The following is a 17,157-nucleotide window of genomic DNA, read 5'->3' on the forward strand; positions in this document are numbered from 1 at the left end:
AAGCCCTGTAGAGTAAAGCCAGGAATGACAGTTCCAGGCTCCTCAGACAAAGTGAACAATAAATCATGGAAATTCAGCGGCGAGCGCTTCTCAGGCACCTTTGGATCAGCAATATTAATTTTACCAGGAGGACAGTGAGCTCGCTCCCTCCCCTCTTTTTAAGCCACCGATGAATCTCGACGTCTTGCTCGTGGCCTCCTTTGAAAAGCTCCTTTGAACCCATCTCCGGCTCCTCTGGAAGGGAGCTGCATGAAGACATCTGGCTCGCAGACAGGCGAGACCTTGGTTTGTCTCCATCTGCGGCAGGAAGAATCCAGCAACCATAGATTTCGGTGGGAAATAACCCGTCAACGGCTCAGAGCAAAGACTTCCCTGGAGATGGAGGGCCTCAACACACTCCTCTGGAGATTGAGGGCCTTTCTTCCCAAAGGAAGAGCACACAAATTATCTCTCCCAGGGGTATTGGCGTAACTCAAGTCATCAGGATTAACATGAGAGAGTCATTGGGACTAGAAAGCCACCCCAGGTGGCGGTGGAAGGCAGCATGCTGCCATCACCAACTCAAACTCCAGCGAGGAGTTCGATGAATCCACATTTTAGGCTGGGAAGACAGCTTGGCGTACGTTACCGGCCAAGAGATGCTGAAAATAAAGTTTCTGGCGGCTGGTGGGCCAGGATCTACAAAACCCCAGGGGAGAGGTCGGTGCTGCCCTTTGCCTGGAGGAAGGGCAACACCACGAGGCGCCTGAGCCCCCTGGTCTTCCACGATGGGGAAGAAATACCCAAAAAATGGGTGTACGGCGCGGAACAATACTTGTAACAGAGCTACGAGAGGGGTTTCTCCACCGATGTCAGCTGCCACCTCGCAGGCACACGCCGATTTCTCACAGCCACCGGCTAATTCGCATCCACGAGCACCAAACGCCGTCAGTTCCCCGCCCCCTTCCCCAAAATCAGCAGCAAGATGACGGAACCGCGAGGGCGTTGGTTCCCCCCAGCACCGAAGAAACCAGCTCCCGGCACCGCTGCGAAGGAAGGCGACAGATTGGGCAGCAAGGCGCGATCACGCCGGTTTTTTAACCATCATGTGGTATATTTTCAACCATCATGTGGTATATTCACATTCAGCCGCAGCAACCGCCTGGGCGGACGCTTCACGGAGGGGGAACAACCCACCCTCCGCGGATTTGAGCGGCAACAGCCACCGACGACGGCCCCAGTGGCAGCGTCACACCTTGCTTACGGCCAGTTTGGATACACCCAACTAGAGGCACACCCCCCGTCCAAGCCACCTGCTGCTTGTAGGCACCCAAGAGCTCCCACCAAGCTCCCCAATTTTATTCATTTTCGTTTAAAACCCATTTTTTCTTGACCCCTCCCCTCCTTAAGCCCACCCAGCTGCCTGTGCCAGGTGAAGGTACCGGAGCGCGGCAGCTGCGGGTTTAGCTGTAGAGGTCACTCGAGGGTTGATTAAACTGCTGTCGCCAAGGAAGGAGGGGGGGAAAAAAAAAAAACATATATAAAAAAATAAAAACCTCCCATCCTGCAGTTTTTGCAGCTGGAGAACGCAGAGCTGGGGAAGCAGCAAAGCAGCGCAGAGAAGGAGGAGGGGGACACCCCCCCCCCCCCCCCAAACCCACCCAGCGGCTCAGCATCCACCACACGTGTGAAATAAATAAATCCCATTTCGGCACAAAATTGCCACAACTCGGCCATTTCTTCCCCCCCCCCCCGAAACCTCTGCGCACCCTGCTGCAGCCCCCCCCCCCCCAGCCCTGCATCCACACCCACTCACATGCCACCCTGTCGTCCCCCCCCACTCTGCCGCACCTTACCCCTCCCCAAAAACACCTCCTCTGGCTGCACCCCACCGGGTGGGATCCATCCCAAGCCATGAACCACCCCCCCCCCCCACCCCCCCCCCGCAGAGCATCCACAGGGAGCGGGATGGGGGTGGATCCAGCCCTTCCATAACCCCCCTCCAGGGAGCAGGGCGGGATCCAGCCCCTCCATCACCTCCCCAAAACAGGGAGCAGGGTGGCATCCAGCCCCTCCATGGGGAGCAGGGCGGGATCCAGCCCCCTCCATCACCTCCCCAAAACAGGGAGCAGGGTGGCATCCAGCCCCTCCATCACCTCCCCAAAACAGGGAGCAGGGTGGGATCCAGCCCCTCCACAACTCCCCCCAAAACAGGGAGCAGGGTGGGATCCAGCCCTCCATCACCCCCCCATGGGGAGCAGGGTGGGATCCAGCCCCTCCACAACCCCCCTAAAACAGGCAGCAGAGTGGGATCCAGCCCCTCCATCACCCCCCCCCCAAAACAGGGAGCAGGGTGGGATCCAGCCCTCCATCACCCACCCCCCCCAAAAAACAGGCAGCAGGGTGGGATCCAGCCCCTCCACAACCCCCCCATGGGGACCAGGGTGGGATCCAGCCCCTCCATCACCCCCCCAAAAACAGGCAGCAGGGTGGGATCCAGCCTCTCCACAACCCCCCCAAAACAGGGAGCAGGGTGCGATCCAGCCCCTCCATCACCTCCCCGTGGGGAGCAAGGTGGGATCCAGCCCCTCCACAACCTCCCCCAAAACAGGGAGCAAGGTGAGATCCAGCCCCCCCCCCCCTCCCCATTTCCTAATGACCCCCTAGAAATCAGGGTGGGGTTGGGATCCAGCCCAGCCCCCCATCCCTCTACTGCAACGACAGGGAACCAGGTGGGCGCATCCACTCCCCCCTCCTCCATGCACCAAAAAGGGGGGGGGGGGGGGAAGGAGAGTGGGGGGTTGGCATCCCCCACCCCACGCCCCCCCAGACAGCAGGGTGGGGTTCGCATCCACCCCTACACCACGCAGAGCAGGTGGGAACGCCCAACCCCCCCCAAATAAAAAAATCAAGGTAGCGCTGACCCCCCCCCCCCAATAAGGTCCATCACCCCCATATACAGGAGAAGAAAACACCCCCTCCCCAAAAAGGAGGGCAGATACCCCCCCAAGGCGAAGGGGGGGGGGGCGCACACAAACACCAATCAGGGCACCTCAAAGAGGTGGGGGCACCCCCATAACCACTATATAGAAGGGGGGGAAAGGGAAGACCCCCCCCCAAGGGTAATAAAAAAGGGCCCAGACCCCCCTCAGCGCCCCCGGGGGGGGCCTTTGGCCCCCCCGGGGGCGCTGAAGGTGGCCTGGGCTTTTACAGAAAGGGGGGGGCCACCCCCCAACCGCCCCCCTCCACAGGCCTCAGGCCCCCCTCAGAGTACCCAGACACCCCCCCCCCCCAACCCCACCCCGCGGTGCCGGTTCTCACCTCTCCGCCATGTTCCCGGCGGCCCCACCGCTCAGCGGCGGCCCCGGCCCCCTCTTCGACCTCCCATGGTCCCGGCGACTCGATCGACTGATCGATCGATCGATCGATCCAGCGACCGACCGATCGATCGAGCGAACCCCCCCCCCCTCCCTCCCCCGCGGCCGCCCCGCCGCTGACTGAGGCCGGCGCTCGCGCCGCGGCCCCGCCGCGTCCCGCCGTCACCAGCGACAACGGCGGCGCCGCCAATGGGGAGAGGCGGAGGGGGAGGAGCCGGGACGCTAGGCCACGCCCCTTCCCCCGCCTTCCCCCCCTCCCCTTTTAAAGCCGCGCCCCGCCCACTTCGCGGAGAGGGCGGGAGGGGGGAGGCGCGGGGGGTGATGGGAGCGGGAGTTCGGCGGCGGGCGAGCAGCGCGCATGCGTGGGAGAGGGGGGTGAAGGCGCGGGGAGGGGAGGTGCGCGTGCGCGGAGGGAAGGGGACGGGCGGGCGCGGGAGCGCGGCGCCCGCGCGCGCGCGCGCGCGGGGGGGGGGGAGGGGGTTGGTGGCGCACACGCGCGCGCGCGGGCGGCGCGCTCACGCGTGTGCGCGTGTCGAGCGGCGCGCGCGTGTGCGCGTCCACCGGGCACGCGTGTGTGCGCGTACAGGGCGGCACGCGCGTGTGTCCGCCCGCCGGTCACGCGCGTGTGCACGTGTAGAGCGTCACACGGGCGTGCACGCCCACCGCGCGAGCGCGCGTGCCCGCTGCGCACACGCGTGTGCGTATACAGAGGAGCACACGCGGGCGTACGCCCGGCACACGCACACATGGAGCAGCACACGCGTGTACACGCGCACACGTGTATACGCCCATGGCACACACGCGTGTGCCCCTGCACAGAGCAGCACGCGCATGGGTATGCCCACTGCGCACACGCGTGTGCGTGTGCAGTGGCACACGCATGTGTACACGCACCCCCCACACATACGAAGCAGCACATGTGTGTGTACGCCCACCGTGCGCATGCGTGTGCACGTATAGAGAGTCACCCGTGGGCATACGACCGCTGCACACCCGCGTGCACATGTAGAGGTGTACACGTGTGTATACGCCCATGGCACACGTGTGTGCCCGTGTAGAGGCTGGATCCCACCCTGTAGAGCAGCACGTGTGTGTGTGTGTACACCCAGCGCACACACATGTGTGTGCACGGATAGAGCGGCACACACGTGTATGCCCACTGTGCACACGTTTGTGCATATATAGAGTGGGACACATGTGCATACTCCCACCACACATACATATGGAGCAGTATACGTGTGTACACACCCATGGAGCACATGTGTGTGCACATATCGAGTGACACACGTGTATATGCCCACCACACACACATATGTGCACACAGAGTGGCACACGTGTGTATATGCCCACTGCACACACACACGTGTGCCCCTGTACAGAGCAGCACACACATGTATATGCCCACTGTGCACGTGTGTGTGTATACAGAGCGGCACACGTGTGTGTACACCCCCCACACACATATGGAGCAGCACACGTGTGTATACACCCACTGTGCACATATAGAGCGGCACACGTGTGTTAACAACCAACACACACACGCGTATGCTCCTGTAGAGTGACATGTGTGTATACACCCACCTCACACACGCGTGTGCACATCTAGAGTGGCGCACCGTGTGCACCTACGCAGAGTGCCCACACTGACACATGTATGTGTGCTCACACCCCGCACACGCACTAGGACACAACGGTGCTCACATGCGCACACGTGCCCGGTCGTGCTGCATGCCTGCGCGCAGCCCACATGTCCGCACACGTGCACACACACGTGCCAACACTCCACGTGCGTGTCCAAGCACTGCACGCGCCGCACGCACACGTATGTGCACACACAGCGCACACACGTGTTCCATAGACCCCCGCACGGACACGTATGGACACGCGGCGCACAGCGCGGCTGTGTGTTCTCTGACACATATGCACACGTGTGACTACAGCACGCTGCACGCGCACACACGGTACATGCGTGTGCACAAACACGTGCACACACACAGATTACATACATGTGCACAAACACGTGCACACGCACAGAGTACATGCATGTGCACAAACATGTGCTCACATGTGCACACACGGTACATACCTGTGCACAAACACATGCTCACGCACACACAAACACATCACATACATGTGCACAAACACGTCCGCACACACAGAGTACGTCTGTGTGCACAAACATGTGCTCACACGTGCTACATACATGTGCACAAACACGTGCACGCGCATGCACACATGGTACATACGTGTGCACCAACACGTGCTCACACGCACACGCAGCACAGTGCATGCGCAAACTGCACACGCGTTAGCACGTACACATCACACGCGTGTGTGCGCACACACACGCACGTGTTCTGCCCCCCAGTGCCCTGTGCCCCCAGCACCCCCCAGCACCCCCCAGCACCCTGGGGGACCTGTGCCCCCAGCACCCCACTGCACCTCACTGCACCCCCCAGCACCCCCACTGCACCCCACAGCACCCCACAGCACCCCACTGCACCTCACCGCACCCCCCAGCACCCCCACTGCACCCCACAGCACCCCACAGCACCCTGGGGGACCTGTGCCCTCAGCACCCCCCAGCACCCCCCAGCACCCTAGGGGACCTGTGCCACCAGTACCCCACTGCACCCCCCAGCACCCCCCAGCACCCCACTGCACCTCACCGCACCCCCCAGCACCCCCACTGCACCCCACAGCTCCCCACTGAACCCTGGGGGACCTGTGCCCTCAGCACCCCACAGCACCCCACAGCACCCTAGGGGACCTGTGCCACCAGTACCCCACTGCACCCCCCAGCACCCCCCAGCACCCCCCAGCACCCTAGGGGACCTGTGCCACCCCAGCACCCCACAGCACCCCACTGCTCCTCACAGCACCCTGGGGAACTTGCACCCCACTGCACCCCCCAACACCCCCCAGGACCCTGGGGGACCTGCACCCCCCCAGCACCCCACAGCCCCCCCCTCTCCCCACAGCCCCCATTACCTGTCTCCCCACGCCGCCCCCCCGACCTTGCCCGATACCCCAGTCCCTTCCTGGTGTCACTGGGATGGATGGAGATGGGGACCCCAGAGCAGGCCGGGGGGGGGGACACTCAGCCCCCTGGGGCCATGCCTGCGCCACCCGGTCTCTCCAGCATGGGGGTCCCCGCTGCAGTTTGTCCCCTGGGGTCTGAACTCTCCTGGTTTCACCTCGTTCAATCCATCTCCTCCTGCTCCACCAGATGTTTCCTCACCGTTGACGCCCATTGGCACCTCTCCACGCTCTCCCCACCCCCCCCCCCACCCCCCCCCACCCCCATTTCACTGGGGGCACCCCAATGGCCTCAGCACCCCAAGGACGAAGCCCAAAATCATTCAGTGGGACACACACACACAAACCCCTCATGAGGGACACCTGGCTGGGGTGCCACCAGGGTGGAGGACACCAGGAGAGCTTGAAGCGGCTTTTGTTCCCTTGCCCGAATATTTGAGGAAGGAACTGGGAGAAGGAGCTCGTTGGCTTCCATTTGCCAGGAGGGGACAAGTCCGGTCACGGTACGAAACCACCCACAAAACCCTTTTACTCCCTTTCAAGCATAATTCCTGACTTGCAAATTTGAAGGAATTTGGCCGAACGTCCTCCTGGGCGTCTCACCAGGATGATGTCGGCGTCGGTGCCGGCGTCTCCAGCTCAGGGGTGCCTGGAGCTCCTGGGTGCTCATCTAATATCCTCTGCCACAGCCCTAACAGCTTGTTGATGTTCAACTGGTGGCTTTTTGGACCAAAGAACTTTGTGTTTTTGGAGCCAAGAACATTTTGGAGCCAAGAACGTTCCTCCTCCAAGCTCCTTTGAGATGTGAGCTTGGGAAATGGCGACTTATCAACATTTTGGCGTTTCCTTGGTGGCTTCTTTCTCCTGCTGCTTCAGATCGACGTTGCTCTTGTAGGGTTTGGGGTCTTTTTGTTGCAAACATTTCGGTTTGGGCTGTTGTTATCCTTTTTCTTCCCCAATTTCATCGGATTTATACAGAAGAGCAGTCACCTCCTTCCCCCTCGACACCCTGATCCAAGAAGGACCATTGCCATCACCTTCGCTTACGCCAAGATGGGTTTCCACACATGGAAACCATTCTCATGACCCACGGCTGGACTCTCTCCAGTATGTCCATGTCTCTCTTGTACTGGGGAGCCCATCACTGGACACAGCGCTCCACGTCTGGCCCCACCAGTGCTGAGATGGGCTGGCAATGCTCCTCCCCATGCAGCCAAGGGAGCCGTTACCTCGCTTTGCTGCCACAACGGCACGTTGCTGCCTTGTCTTCAGCTCGGTGTCCACCAGGACCCCCAAGGCCCTTTCTGCAGAGCAGGTGACCCCCAGCACGTCCTGGCGCCTGCGGTGGTTCCTCCCCATGTCCAGGACTTGGCACTTCCCCGTGCTGAACTGTGTGGAGGTTCCCGACAGCCCATTCCTCCAGCCTGGAGAGGTCCCTCTGGAGGGCAGCACAACCCTGTGGTGGATCAGCCGCTCCTCCTGGCTTGGTGTCATCTGCAAACCTGCTGAGGGGACACTCTGCCCCGTCGTCCGCATCATTAATGGTGATCTTCAACACCTTCCACCAGTTTCTCCACCGATGAGTTACACACATAGGGGTTATTTGAGAAAGACACGGACCTGCTTGAGCAGGTCCAGAGGAGACCACAAAGATGCTGAGGGGGCTGGAACAGCTCTGCTGTGAGGACAGGCTGAGAGAGTTGGGGGTGTTCAGCCTGGAGAAGAGAAGGCTCCAGGGAGACCTTAGAGCAGCTTCCAGTGCTGAAAGGGGGCTGCAGGAGAGGTGGGGAGGGACTCTTGATCAACAAGGGCAGTGATGGGACGAGGGGTAACTGTTTCAAACTGGAAGAGGGGAGATTGAGATGAGACATTAGGAAGAAATTCTTCACTGTGAGGGTGGTGAGACAAGGTTCACAGGCCTGGCACATCTGCAGGATGACTTTGGACGACGACAGGACCAGGCTGGATGGGGCTTGGAGCAACCTGGTCTAGTGGAAGGTGTCCATGGCAGGGAGGTTGGACTAGATGATCTCAGTCCCGGGATAGTCCTGGTCTCCCAGATGATGTCCCAGAGATCCCTGCCTCCCACCACTGCCCAGGCCATCAGTCACAGCCACCTACATGGGCAGGAGGTGTGGAAACTGGTGACGGAGCCCCAAGGCCCTGCAAGCTGCAGCTCCCCCAAGCTCACAGCCCCAAGCCCTGGGACTGGGCTTTGGCCTCTGCTCATCCCTTCCGAGCCACAGTGTCCCTTCTCTTTGCGTGGTGCTTTCTGGGAACCTGGAAGGAAATTGCTCTGTCTTTTAAACCTCGTGACGAATGCGAGATGCCAACATCTCAGGCCCATGAGTACCTGCTGTCTCTGTTGCCATGGAAACGGAAGACTATTATGTTTTAATATTTTTTAAGCTATATAAAGACTTGAAACATCTCTCAAAACCCCCAACAATGAAACGAGAGAGAATGAAAAAATCAAACGCACCCTTCCATCAAGGTGTGTTTGCAGCACCAACCTCCCCCATTAACAGCTCCACCCCAACATCTCCTTGTCCTCTATGGGGACTGTAACCCTCATCCTATCACCACATCCCTGATCCAGAGTCCCTCCCCACCTCTCCTGCAGCCCCCTTTCAGCACTGGAAGCTGCTCTAAGGTCTCCCTGGAGCCTTCTCTTCTCCAGGCTGAACACCCCCAACTCTCTCAGCCTGTCCTCACAGGGGAGCTGCTCCAGCCCCTGAGCATCTTCATGGCCTCCTCTGGACCTGCTCAAGCAGGTCCGTGTCTTTCTCAAATAACCCCTATGTGTGTAACTCGTCAGTAGAGAAACTGGTGGAAGGTGTTGAAGATCACCATTAATGATGTGGACGACGGGGCAGAGTGTCCCCTCAGCAGGTTTGCAGATGACACCAAGCCAGGAGGAGCGGCTGATCCACCACAGGGTTGTGCTGCCCTCCAGAGGGACCTCTCCAGGCTGGAGGAATGGGCTGTCGGGAACCTCCACGCAGTTCAGCACGGGGAAGTGCCAAGTCCTGGACATGGGGAGGAACCACCGCAGGCGCCAGGACGTGCTGGGGGTCACCTGCTCTGCAGAAAGGGCCTTGGGGGTCCTGGTGGACACCGAGCTGAAGACAAGGCAGCAACGTGCCGTTGTGGCAGCAAAGCGAGGTAACGGCTCCCTTGGCTGCATGGGGAGGAGCATTGCCAGCCCATCTCAGCACTGGTGGGGCCAGACGTGGAGCGCTGTGTCCAGTGATGGGCTCCCCAGTACAAGAGAGACATGGACATACTGGAGAGAGTCCAGCCGTGGGTCATGAGAATGGTGAAGGGACTGGAGCATCTCTCGTGTGAAGAAAGGCTGAGAGAGCTGGGACTGTTCAGCCTGGAGAAGAGAAGGCTCGGGGGGAGTCTCATCAATGTCAGTAAGTACCTGAAGGGAGGGTGCAAATAAGATGGACCCAGGGTCTCTCCAGCAGTGCCCAGTGCCAGGAGCAGAGGCCATCAGCCCAAACTGAAACACAGGAGGTTCCCTCTGAACATCAGGAAACCCTTTTTTACCGTGAGGGGGATGAGCAGTGACACAGGCTGCCCAGAGATGGTGGAATCTGTACCTTTGGCGTCATCCAAAAGCCATCTGGACAGAGTCCTGGGCCACCAGGTGGCCCTGCTTGAGCAGGGTGGGGGGCAGACCAGGTGATCTTCAGAGGTCCCTTCCAACCTCAACCATTCCATGGCACTGTAAAACAGGATGAGGAGGGTCCTGTTGGGGATGATGCCTGTAGCTCGGAGGTCATGGAGGAAGCAGAGGCTGGGGTTATCAGTGCATGGGCTGAGGTGATGGGAGCAAGAGAAGTCTTTGGAAGGACAAAGATGGAGTCAGGAAAGGGTCAACCTGAGGAGCCTGTAGGTAAAAGCAGAGAACCTGGGAAGCAACCAGGAGGAGCAAGAGCTCCATGCCAGGTCACGGAACTACGGCATCCTGGGACTGTCTGAGGCTGGTGGGACAGCTCATGGGACTGGAGTGCCGCGGTAGACGCATACAGGCCCCGCAGGCCGGACGTGCAGGGGGATGGCTGTCGTGTGAAGTAGCAGCTCGTCCGTTTGGAGACGTTCAACGGGACGGACAAGTCGCTGGCTGGCGGGCGCTCTGCCCAAAGGTGGCTCGCGGGCGTTTTGCGGTTTGTCCCCTGGGCGAGTGGTGCTCGTTTGTGCTGGGGCCCTGGTGCCGACTCTCCCCCCGCCCCGAGCATCGTGGTGGCCGTGAGGTTTCCCGCGCACCCTCCTTCCTGGTGCATGGAGTTGCCCTTAGGGAGGAAGGTCTTGGCAAATGTCGTGTGAACTCGGAAGGCTGCAGCTCTGTCTCTGCTGAGCTTTCTGCGTGAGGCAGCCAGCAGAAGAAGGGGATGTGTTTTCTCCAGGATTCCCTTGCTGCCTGTGTTGCAAATCTTCAGGGGTAAGAAAAACTTCTCTACACACAGTTAGGTAAGTAGAGACGTCCTTTAATAACAACTCACGCCGAGGACATGGGATCCTTCCCAAAGATGTCCACTGGCACATTGCAATCAACAGATATTTATACATTAAATTCATACATAGCTAATTTATACAATACATATTTAATTTCATCCTCTCGATGATTGGTTCTTATACACAGCGGGTACCATCAGAAATCCTGTCTAGCAGACATCTTGGACTACAACACATTATCCTTGTTTCTAACCACTAACAGATCATTGGTTAATAAATACCTTAGGTCTGAGATTTTACAGGGGTATGCTAGCAGCATTGGTGATACAATTTTATTTTATATTTGATCATTTTTCCATTTGAGACTTATTTTCCCCAAATAATCATTAGTCTCCACTTATTAGAATTCTTGATATTTAAATATTCACTTATTAGAATTCTTGATATTTAAATCAAGACCGGAAAAGTAAGGGGACTTCTAAGCAATATCCTAAAATCCTAGATCTGGTGATTTCTGCAACACCTGTTGCAAACTCTTCTCCTTCAGAGAAATGTGTGGGACCCCAACAAGCTGATGCAGATGAACAGTTGTGGAGCGGGAGAGTGGTCGGATGAGGGATGCGATGTTTTCTGCAGCCCGCTCTTTGCCTTTGGCTCTGCACTGGGTAGGGGAGGTGCCTTGGGCAGTGATGGTCCCTGTGGGGAAGGGCCCTGAGCTCTTTTTGACAGTGCCCTTCAGGTTATGGAACGGGGATGCAGAGGCCAATGCTGAAACCCAGCCAGGAAATCACATGTTGTTCCTCTTCCTCCTGCCTTTCTCCCTTTGCATATTCCAGCTTTCCTTTCTGCTTCACTGGGACTATTTCTTGTCAGGGCTGGAGAGTGGTGCTGGGGAAGGGAGTCGGTTCAGAGTGAGCCGAGAGGAGGAGATTGCATCAGAGGCATAGCCAGATGAGGACGACTGCACCCAAGCCTTTGTTTGGGCAAGGGAAAGGCTTGTGTTATGTGCTGGAAGGAAAAATGTGTACCAATCTGTGCTGCTGGTGCTGAAATTCTGCCCCGAAGAGGTCTTGGCACCTTGGAACACTCGTGCACAGCTGACTCCAACAATCCCCATGTCTCTACTGGGATAGGATGGTGCCTGCATCTAGCCTGTACCTGGGACTAAACCATAACAGTCACTCTATCACCCAACAACCCCGCACCAGCCAGGGAGAGGAACTTGGAAAACGAGAAGAGACCCGTGGGTCAAAGTGAAAACAGATTTAATGAAGCATCATCAACGCCAACAGAGATACACAGAGTTACACACACTCAAATGAAAATGCGGTGTGTCTGGCGATGGGCTCCCCAGCACAAGAGAGAAATGGACATACTGGAAAGAGTCCAGCTGCGGGCCATGAGAATGGTGAAGGGACTGGAGCATCACTTGTGTGAAGAAAGGCTGAGAGAGATGGGACTAATGAAAATCCAGTCATCACAAATGGCCAGAGAGAAGTCCTCAAGGGAAGCCAGAAGAGCAAGAAGCATCTCCACAAAAAACCCACAGGAGCCTCCTCTGCTAAGCAAACCTTCCCCCTTTATAACAACCAAGACATTATGGTAGGGGCTGCACCTGTAGCTAATGCAGTTCAGCTGCCCCGGCTGACCTGAAGCTGCTAACGGCCTGCCCGGCACGGCTGGGCTGTGGTTCTGACCAAGCCAAACCAGGGCAGAAGGCTTCTCCAGGCTTGGAGGAGGCTGAGCACCAGACAATTGCTCGCCCACCCTGATGGTGTGTGGAGCCTGGGCTTTGTGCTGGGTGAGGTTGGCAGAGCCTTGGGAGAAGAAATGGAGTGGAGGCATGTCAGGATGGGATACAGGAGAATTTATTGAGGAAAAAAACAGTGAAAAGGCAGGAGTGGCAAGTGGAAGGGAGCTGGTGTGAGGTGCAAGTAAGTTTTCCATCAGCTGAAGTCCTTTGCTTGTGGGAGATTTTTCAAGTGCGCTGGTGTTTTCCAGCCACTCAGAGGGGGAGGGTCCTGAAGGGGTGTCCTCAATCCATGCCGTGGCTTCCCGAGTGTGGGAGGTTGGTGTCAGGGGTGGTGGCGAGGGCCCTTAGCAGGGGTAGCAGCCTCTCCTGCCGCCGTAGCAGCCCAGGCCTCCAAAGCCATAGCCGAGGCCGTAGCCAAGGCCGAAGCCGCCGGAGGAGATGGGCACTCCCTGGGCGCTGAGTTCGTTGCCCACGGCAGCCGATGAGGAGGATCCGACGGCGGTGCTCTGGGGGAAGGAGCTGAGGATGGGTCCTGGCAGGGTGACCACCACGGTGGAGGGCTGGATGACGACGCGGGAGTCCTCGCACTGCCTGACACAGGGCTCGTTGCAGCTGTTAGCCAGCGGGGTGGGTCCGCAGGGGCTGCAGAGGCTGTTGCAGGCCATGGGGGTGGTGTGGAGGGTCCCTGGAAGAGAGGGTGTTGAGAGAGCGGAGGGGCGTGGGGGCGCGAGGGGTTGGAGGAGGGCGGTGGAGCGGGGAGGGGTGGTGAGGGGCTGTGGGGAGCGTGCGCGGCGGTGGGGAGGCGTGAGGGCTGGTGAGGCTAGGGCCGAGCGCGGTGGGAGAGAGGGGCCAGGTGGGGCAGGAGGAGGAGGATCAGGGGGTTGCGGCTGACCTTGGGGAGCGAGGAGGAGAAGGCGTGAGGAGGAGAAGTGTGTGAGGGAGAGAGGCGCTGGGCCGGCTTTTATGGTGGTGCGCGAGGGGCGGGACGGCCTTGGGGCAGGACGGCATTTGGCAGCAGGCAGCTCTTGCCTGCCCCAGCCCTGCCAGCAATGAGGTGGGGTGTGTTTCCCTGGCCGCAACGCTCCCTCTTCATGTCCTGCTCTCAAGGACGTGTCCCCTTGGCCCTGGCGGCAGCTTTGAAGTGAGAGGAGGTGTTTGGGTGGATTTGCATGGAAGTTCTGTGTCAGGGCATTTGGAGATGTAAATAAACAATGGGAGAATTGGGGTGTCAGCAGTGAGGTCATCCCGTGGCACTCGCGTGCTGTTACGTGCGGTCATTTCTCAGGTCCTTGTGGCACCAGAGAGGGATTGGACGTAGTGGAGGGGAAATGGGAGGCGTGCCTGCTGCGCTGGGCACTGCTCCCGAGAACCTCAAGTGGATGTTTTCAGCCAAGGGTTGATGGAGCAGAATAGACTCGACTGGACTAGACTGGACTAGAAGATTCCAGTGGGAAAGGACCTACAGTGATCATCTAGTCCGAGCTGCCTGACCACTTCAGGGCTGACCAGAAGTTAAAGCATGTTATTAAGGGCATTGTTTGTCCAAATACTTCTTAAACGCTGACAGGCTTGGGGCATCGACCACCTCTCCAGGAAGCCTGTTCCTGTGTTTGACCACTCTCTCGGTAATGAAGTACTTCATACTCTCTAAACTGAATCTCCCTGATGCAGATTCGAACCATTCCACAAATCCTGTCCCTGGATCCCAGGGAGAAGAGCTCAGCACCTTCCTCTCCATGTCCCCTCCTCAGGTAGCTGCAGAGAGCCATGAGGTCGCTCCTCAGCCTCCTTCTCTCCAAACTAGACCAACGCAAATTCCTTAGCCGCTCCTCACAGGCCGTGCCTTCCAGCCCTTCCACCAGCTCTGTTGCCTTCCTCGGGATGCACTGAAGACCTTCACATCCTTTTGGGATGGTAGGGCCCAGATCTGCCCACGATACTCAAGGAGAGGCGTCACCAAGGCTCACTACAGCAGGATAATCAGCTCTTTTGACCGGCTGGTGATGGTTGATGCACCCCGGGGTGGGCTTTGGCCTCTTGGCTGCCAGGGCACTGCTGACTCACACTGAGCCTGCTGTCAGCCAGCAGCCCCACAGCCCTTTCTGCAGGGTTGCTCTCCAGCACCTCCTCTCCCCGTTCCTACTGGTGTGCAGCGTCCACCTCGGTCCTGGGTGCAGAACGTGGCATTTGCTCTTGTTAAATTTTGTGCCGTTGATGATTGCCCAGTGCTCCAAACGGGGCTTATGTGTGGAGGGGTGCTGGAGGGCCTGGCAGGCAAGAGGCACGCTGGGCTGTGCTGGGGGTGCCAGTGGACTCACGGGTGCCCTCTCCTTAGAAAGAGGGGGTTGTGTAACGGGCTGTACATTTGTCCATGGGGAAAGATGATTTGAAGCAGAAATGCTGCGGGAGGTACCTGATTTCCTTGCACTGCACAGAGAGGGATGTCAGTCATGGAGGTGAGCGAGGGGAGATGCAAAGTCCTGTTTCTGGGGAGGAGTCAATCCCAGGTAGAAGCAGTGGCTGGGGGCCAACTTGACAGAAAGCAGGTTAGGAGTGAAGCACCTTGTGGTCCTTGTTGAGATCAAATGGCTCATGAGCTGGCAATGGACCTTTTGGCTAAAGTGGCTATGAGTCTCGAGGGCAGCACTTGGAGAAGCATTGCCAACAGGTTGAGGGAGGTGACCCTTCCTCTCTGCTCAGCACTGGTGAGGTCCCATGTGAAGTGCTGTGTGCGGTTCTGGGCTCCTCAGTGTGAGAAGGACGGGGGCTTGGTGGAGCAAGAGCAGTGCAGGCCACCAGGGGAGATGCTGTAGGGGGTGGAGCCTCCTTCCTAGGAGAGGAATCTGAGAGAGCTGGGAGCGTTTAGGCAGGAGATAAGGAAGTGCAGGGAGGAGGCCATAAATGTGCCTAAATTGCAGCTGGGAGGGAACAAAATTGAGGTATCCCGTCTCATTGAAGCAGTGCGCACTACTAAGAGAAGAGGCTGCGGGCACAAGGGAAAGGAGATGGAGTTCCCTGGGGAAAGAAGGCAAGGCTTTTTGCGTGTGAGGGTGGTGAAAGAGTATAAGAGGTGGTGGAGTCTTGGTCCTGGGAGATACTGAAACCCTGAGTGGCCGTCGTCCCGAATAACCTCTGCTGGAGCTTGCCCTGCATGAGCAGTGGGGTTGAAGCCAATGCTCTCCAGATTTCCTGACAAATTCAATGGTTCTATGATTCTATTTGCTGGGAGGACTGGAGGGTCATGGTGGGGAAGAGAGACAGTGAAGCGTGTGCTGGCATGGGGAGATCTCATCAGAGGTGTGTGCAGGGGAGCGTTGTGATTTCCGAGACTTTAACTAAAGCAGGTGATGGGCTTGTGTCACATTCTTGAAGACCCCAAGTGTCAGTTTTTGGTGTTGTTGGTGGTGATGGCATAATTTTTAAGAGTGGTCCTCTGGCCCTTTTCCACGTAGCCTGATGGCCTGTTGAGCCCCAGGAATGTGCTGGTTCAAGTTGTCAGAGCCCTGGGAGAAGAAATGGAGTGGAGGCATGTCAGGCTGGGATGCAGAAGTTTATTGAGGAAAAAAAACAGTGACAATGGAAGACCGGCAACTGGAAGTAGCCAGTCTGGGGGGCCAGTAGGGTGACTGTCAGTCGAAGTCCTTTCCTTTCTATAGGTCTTACCAGAGCACCAAGATCTTCCTGGCCGACAGTAAGAATGGCACAGTACAAGTCCCCGGTGCTATCTGGCTTGTGAGAAGGTGTTTGCAGCATAGAGTAGTGGACATAGCAGAAGGCACAATGCAAAGAAGGAAGCAGGAGAAGAGGAGGAGGTCCATGGGCCGTGTTTCCAGGCAGGCCGGGCTGGCCCCTTCCCTGCTTGCTTTGTGCCTGGAGAGAAGGAGCCGTGGATGGGAAGCTCATCGGCCTGCAAGGGCCTGAAGGGGTGTCCTCAATCCATGCCGTGGCTTCCCGAGTGTGGGAGGTTGGTGTCAGGGGTGGTGGCGAGGGCCCTTAGCAGGGGTAGCAGCCTCTCCTGCCGCCGTAGCAGCCCAGGCCTCCGAAGCCATAGCCGAGGCCGTAGCCAAGGCCGAAGCCGCCGGAGGAGATGGGCACTCCCTGGGCACTGAGTTCGTTGCCCACGGCAGCCGATGAGGAGGATCCGACGGCGGTGCTCTGGGGGAAGGAGCTGAGGATGGGTCCTGGCAGGGTGACCACCACGGTGGAGGGCTGGATGACGACGCGGGAGTCCTCGCACTGCCTGACACAGGGCTCGTTGCAGCTGTTAGCCAGCGGGGTGGGTCCGCAGGGGCTGCAGAGGCTGTTGCAGGCCATGGGGGTGGTGTGGAGGGTCCCTGGAAGAGAGGGTGTTGAGAGAGCGGAGGGGCGTTGGGGGCGCGAGGGGTTGGAGGAGGGCGGTGGAGCGGGGAGGGGTGGTGTGGGGCTGTGGGGAGCGTGCGCGGCGGTGGGGAGGCGTGAGGGCTGGTGAGGCTGAGGCCGAGCGCGGTGGGAGAGAGGGGCCAGGTGGGGCAGGAGGAGGAGGGTCAGGGGGTTGCGGCTGACCTT

General features: G+C 58.6%; 2 protein-coding genes across 2 annotated transcripts; both read right to left on the reverse strand.

Annotated features, from left to right (window-relative positions):
* Positions 1-12,956: 12,956 nt before the first annotated feature.
* Positions 12,957-13,277, reverse strand: LOC147415587 (feather keratin-like). Its single transcript, XM_086465078.1, has one exon. It carries the CDS (start codon positions 13,275-13,277, stop codon positions 12,957-12,959), a length of 321 nt encoding a protein of 106 aa, XP_086321204.1.
* A 3,328-nt stretch (positions 13,278-16,605) lies between these two features.
* Positions 16,606-16,926, reverse strand: LOC147415588 (feather keratin-like). Its single transcript, XM_086465052.1, has one exon. The coding sequence runs from the start codon at positions 16,924-16,926 to the stop codon at positions 16,606-16,608; it is 321 nt and encodes a 106-aa protein (XP_086321178.1).
* Between the last annotated feature and the right edge of the window lie 231 nt (positions 16,927-17,157).

The sequence above is a fragment of the Leptosomus discolor genome, chromosome 5 (genome assembly GCF_034619465.1).
Source record: "Leptosomus discolor isolate bLepDis1 chromosome 5, bLepDis1.hap2, whole genome shotgun sequence".
Lineage (NCBI taxonomy): Eukaryota > Metazoa > Chordata > Aves > Leptosomiformes > Leptosomidae > Leptosomus > Leptosomus discolor.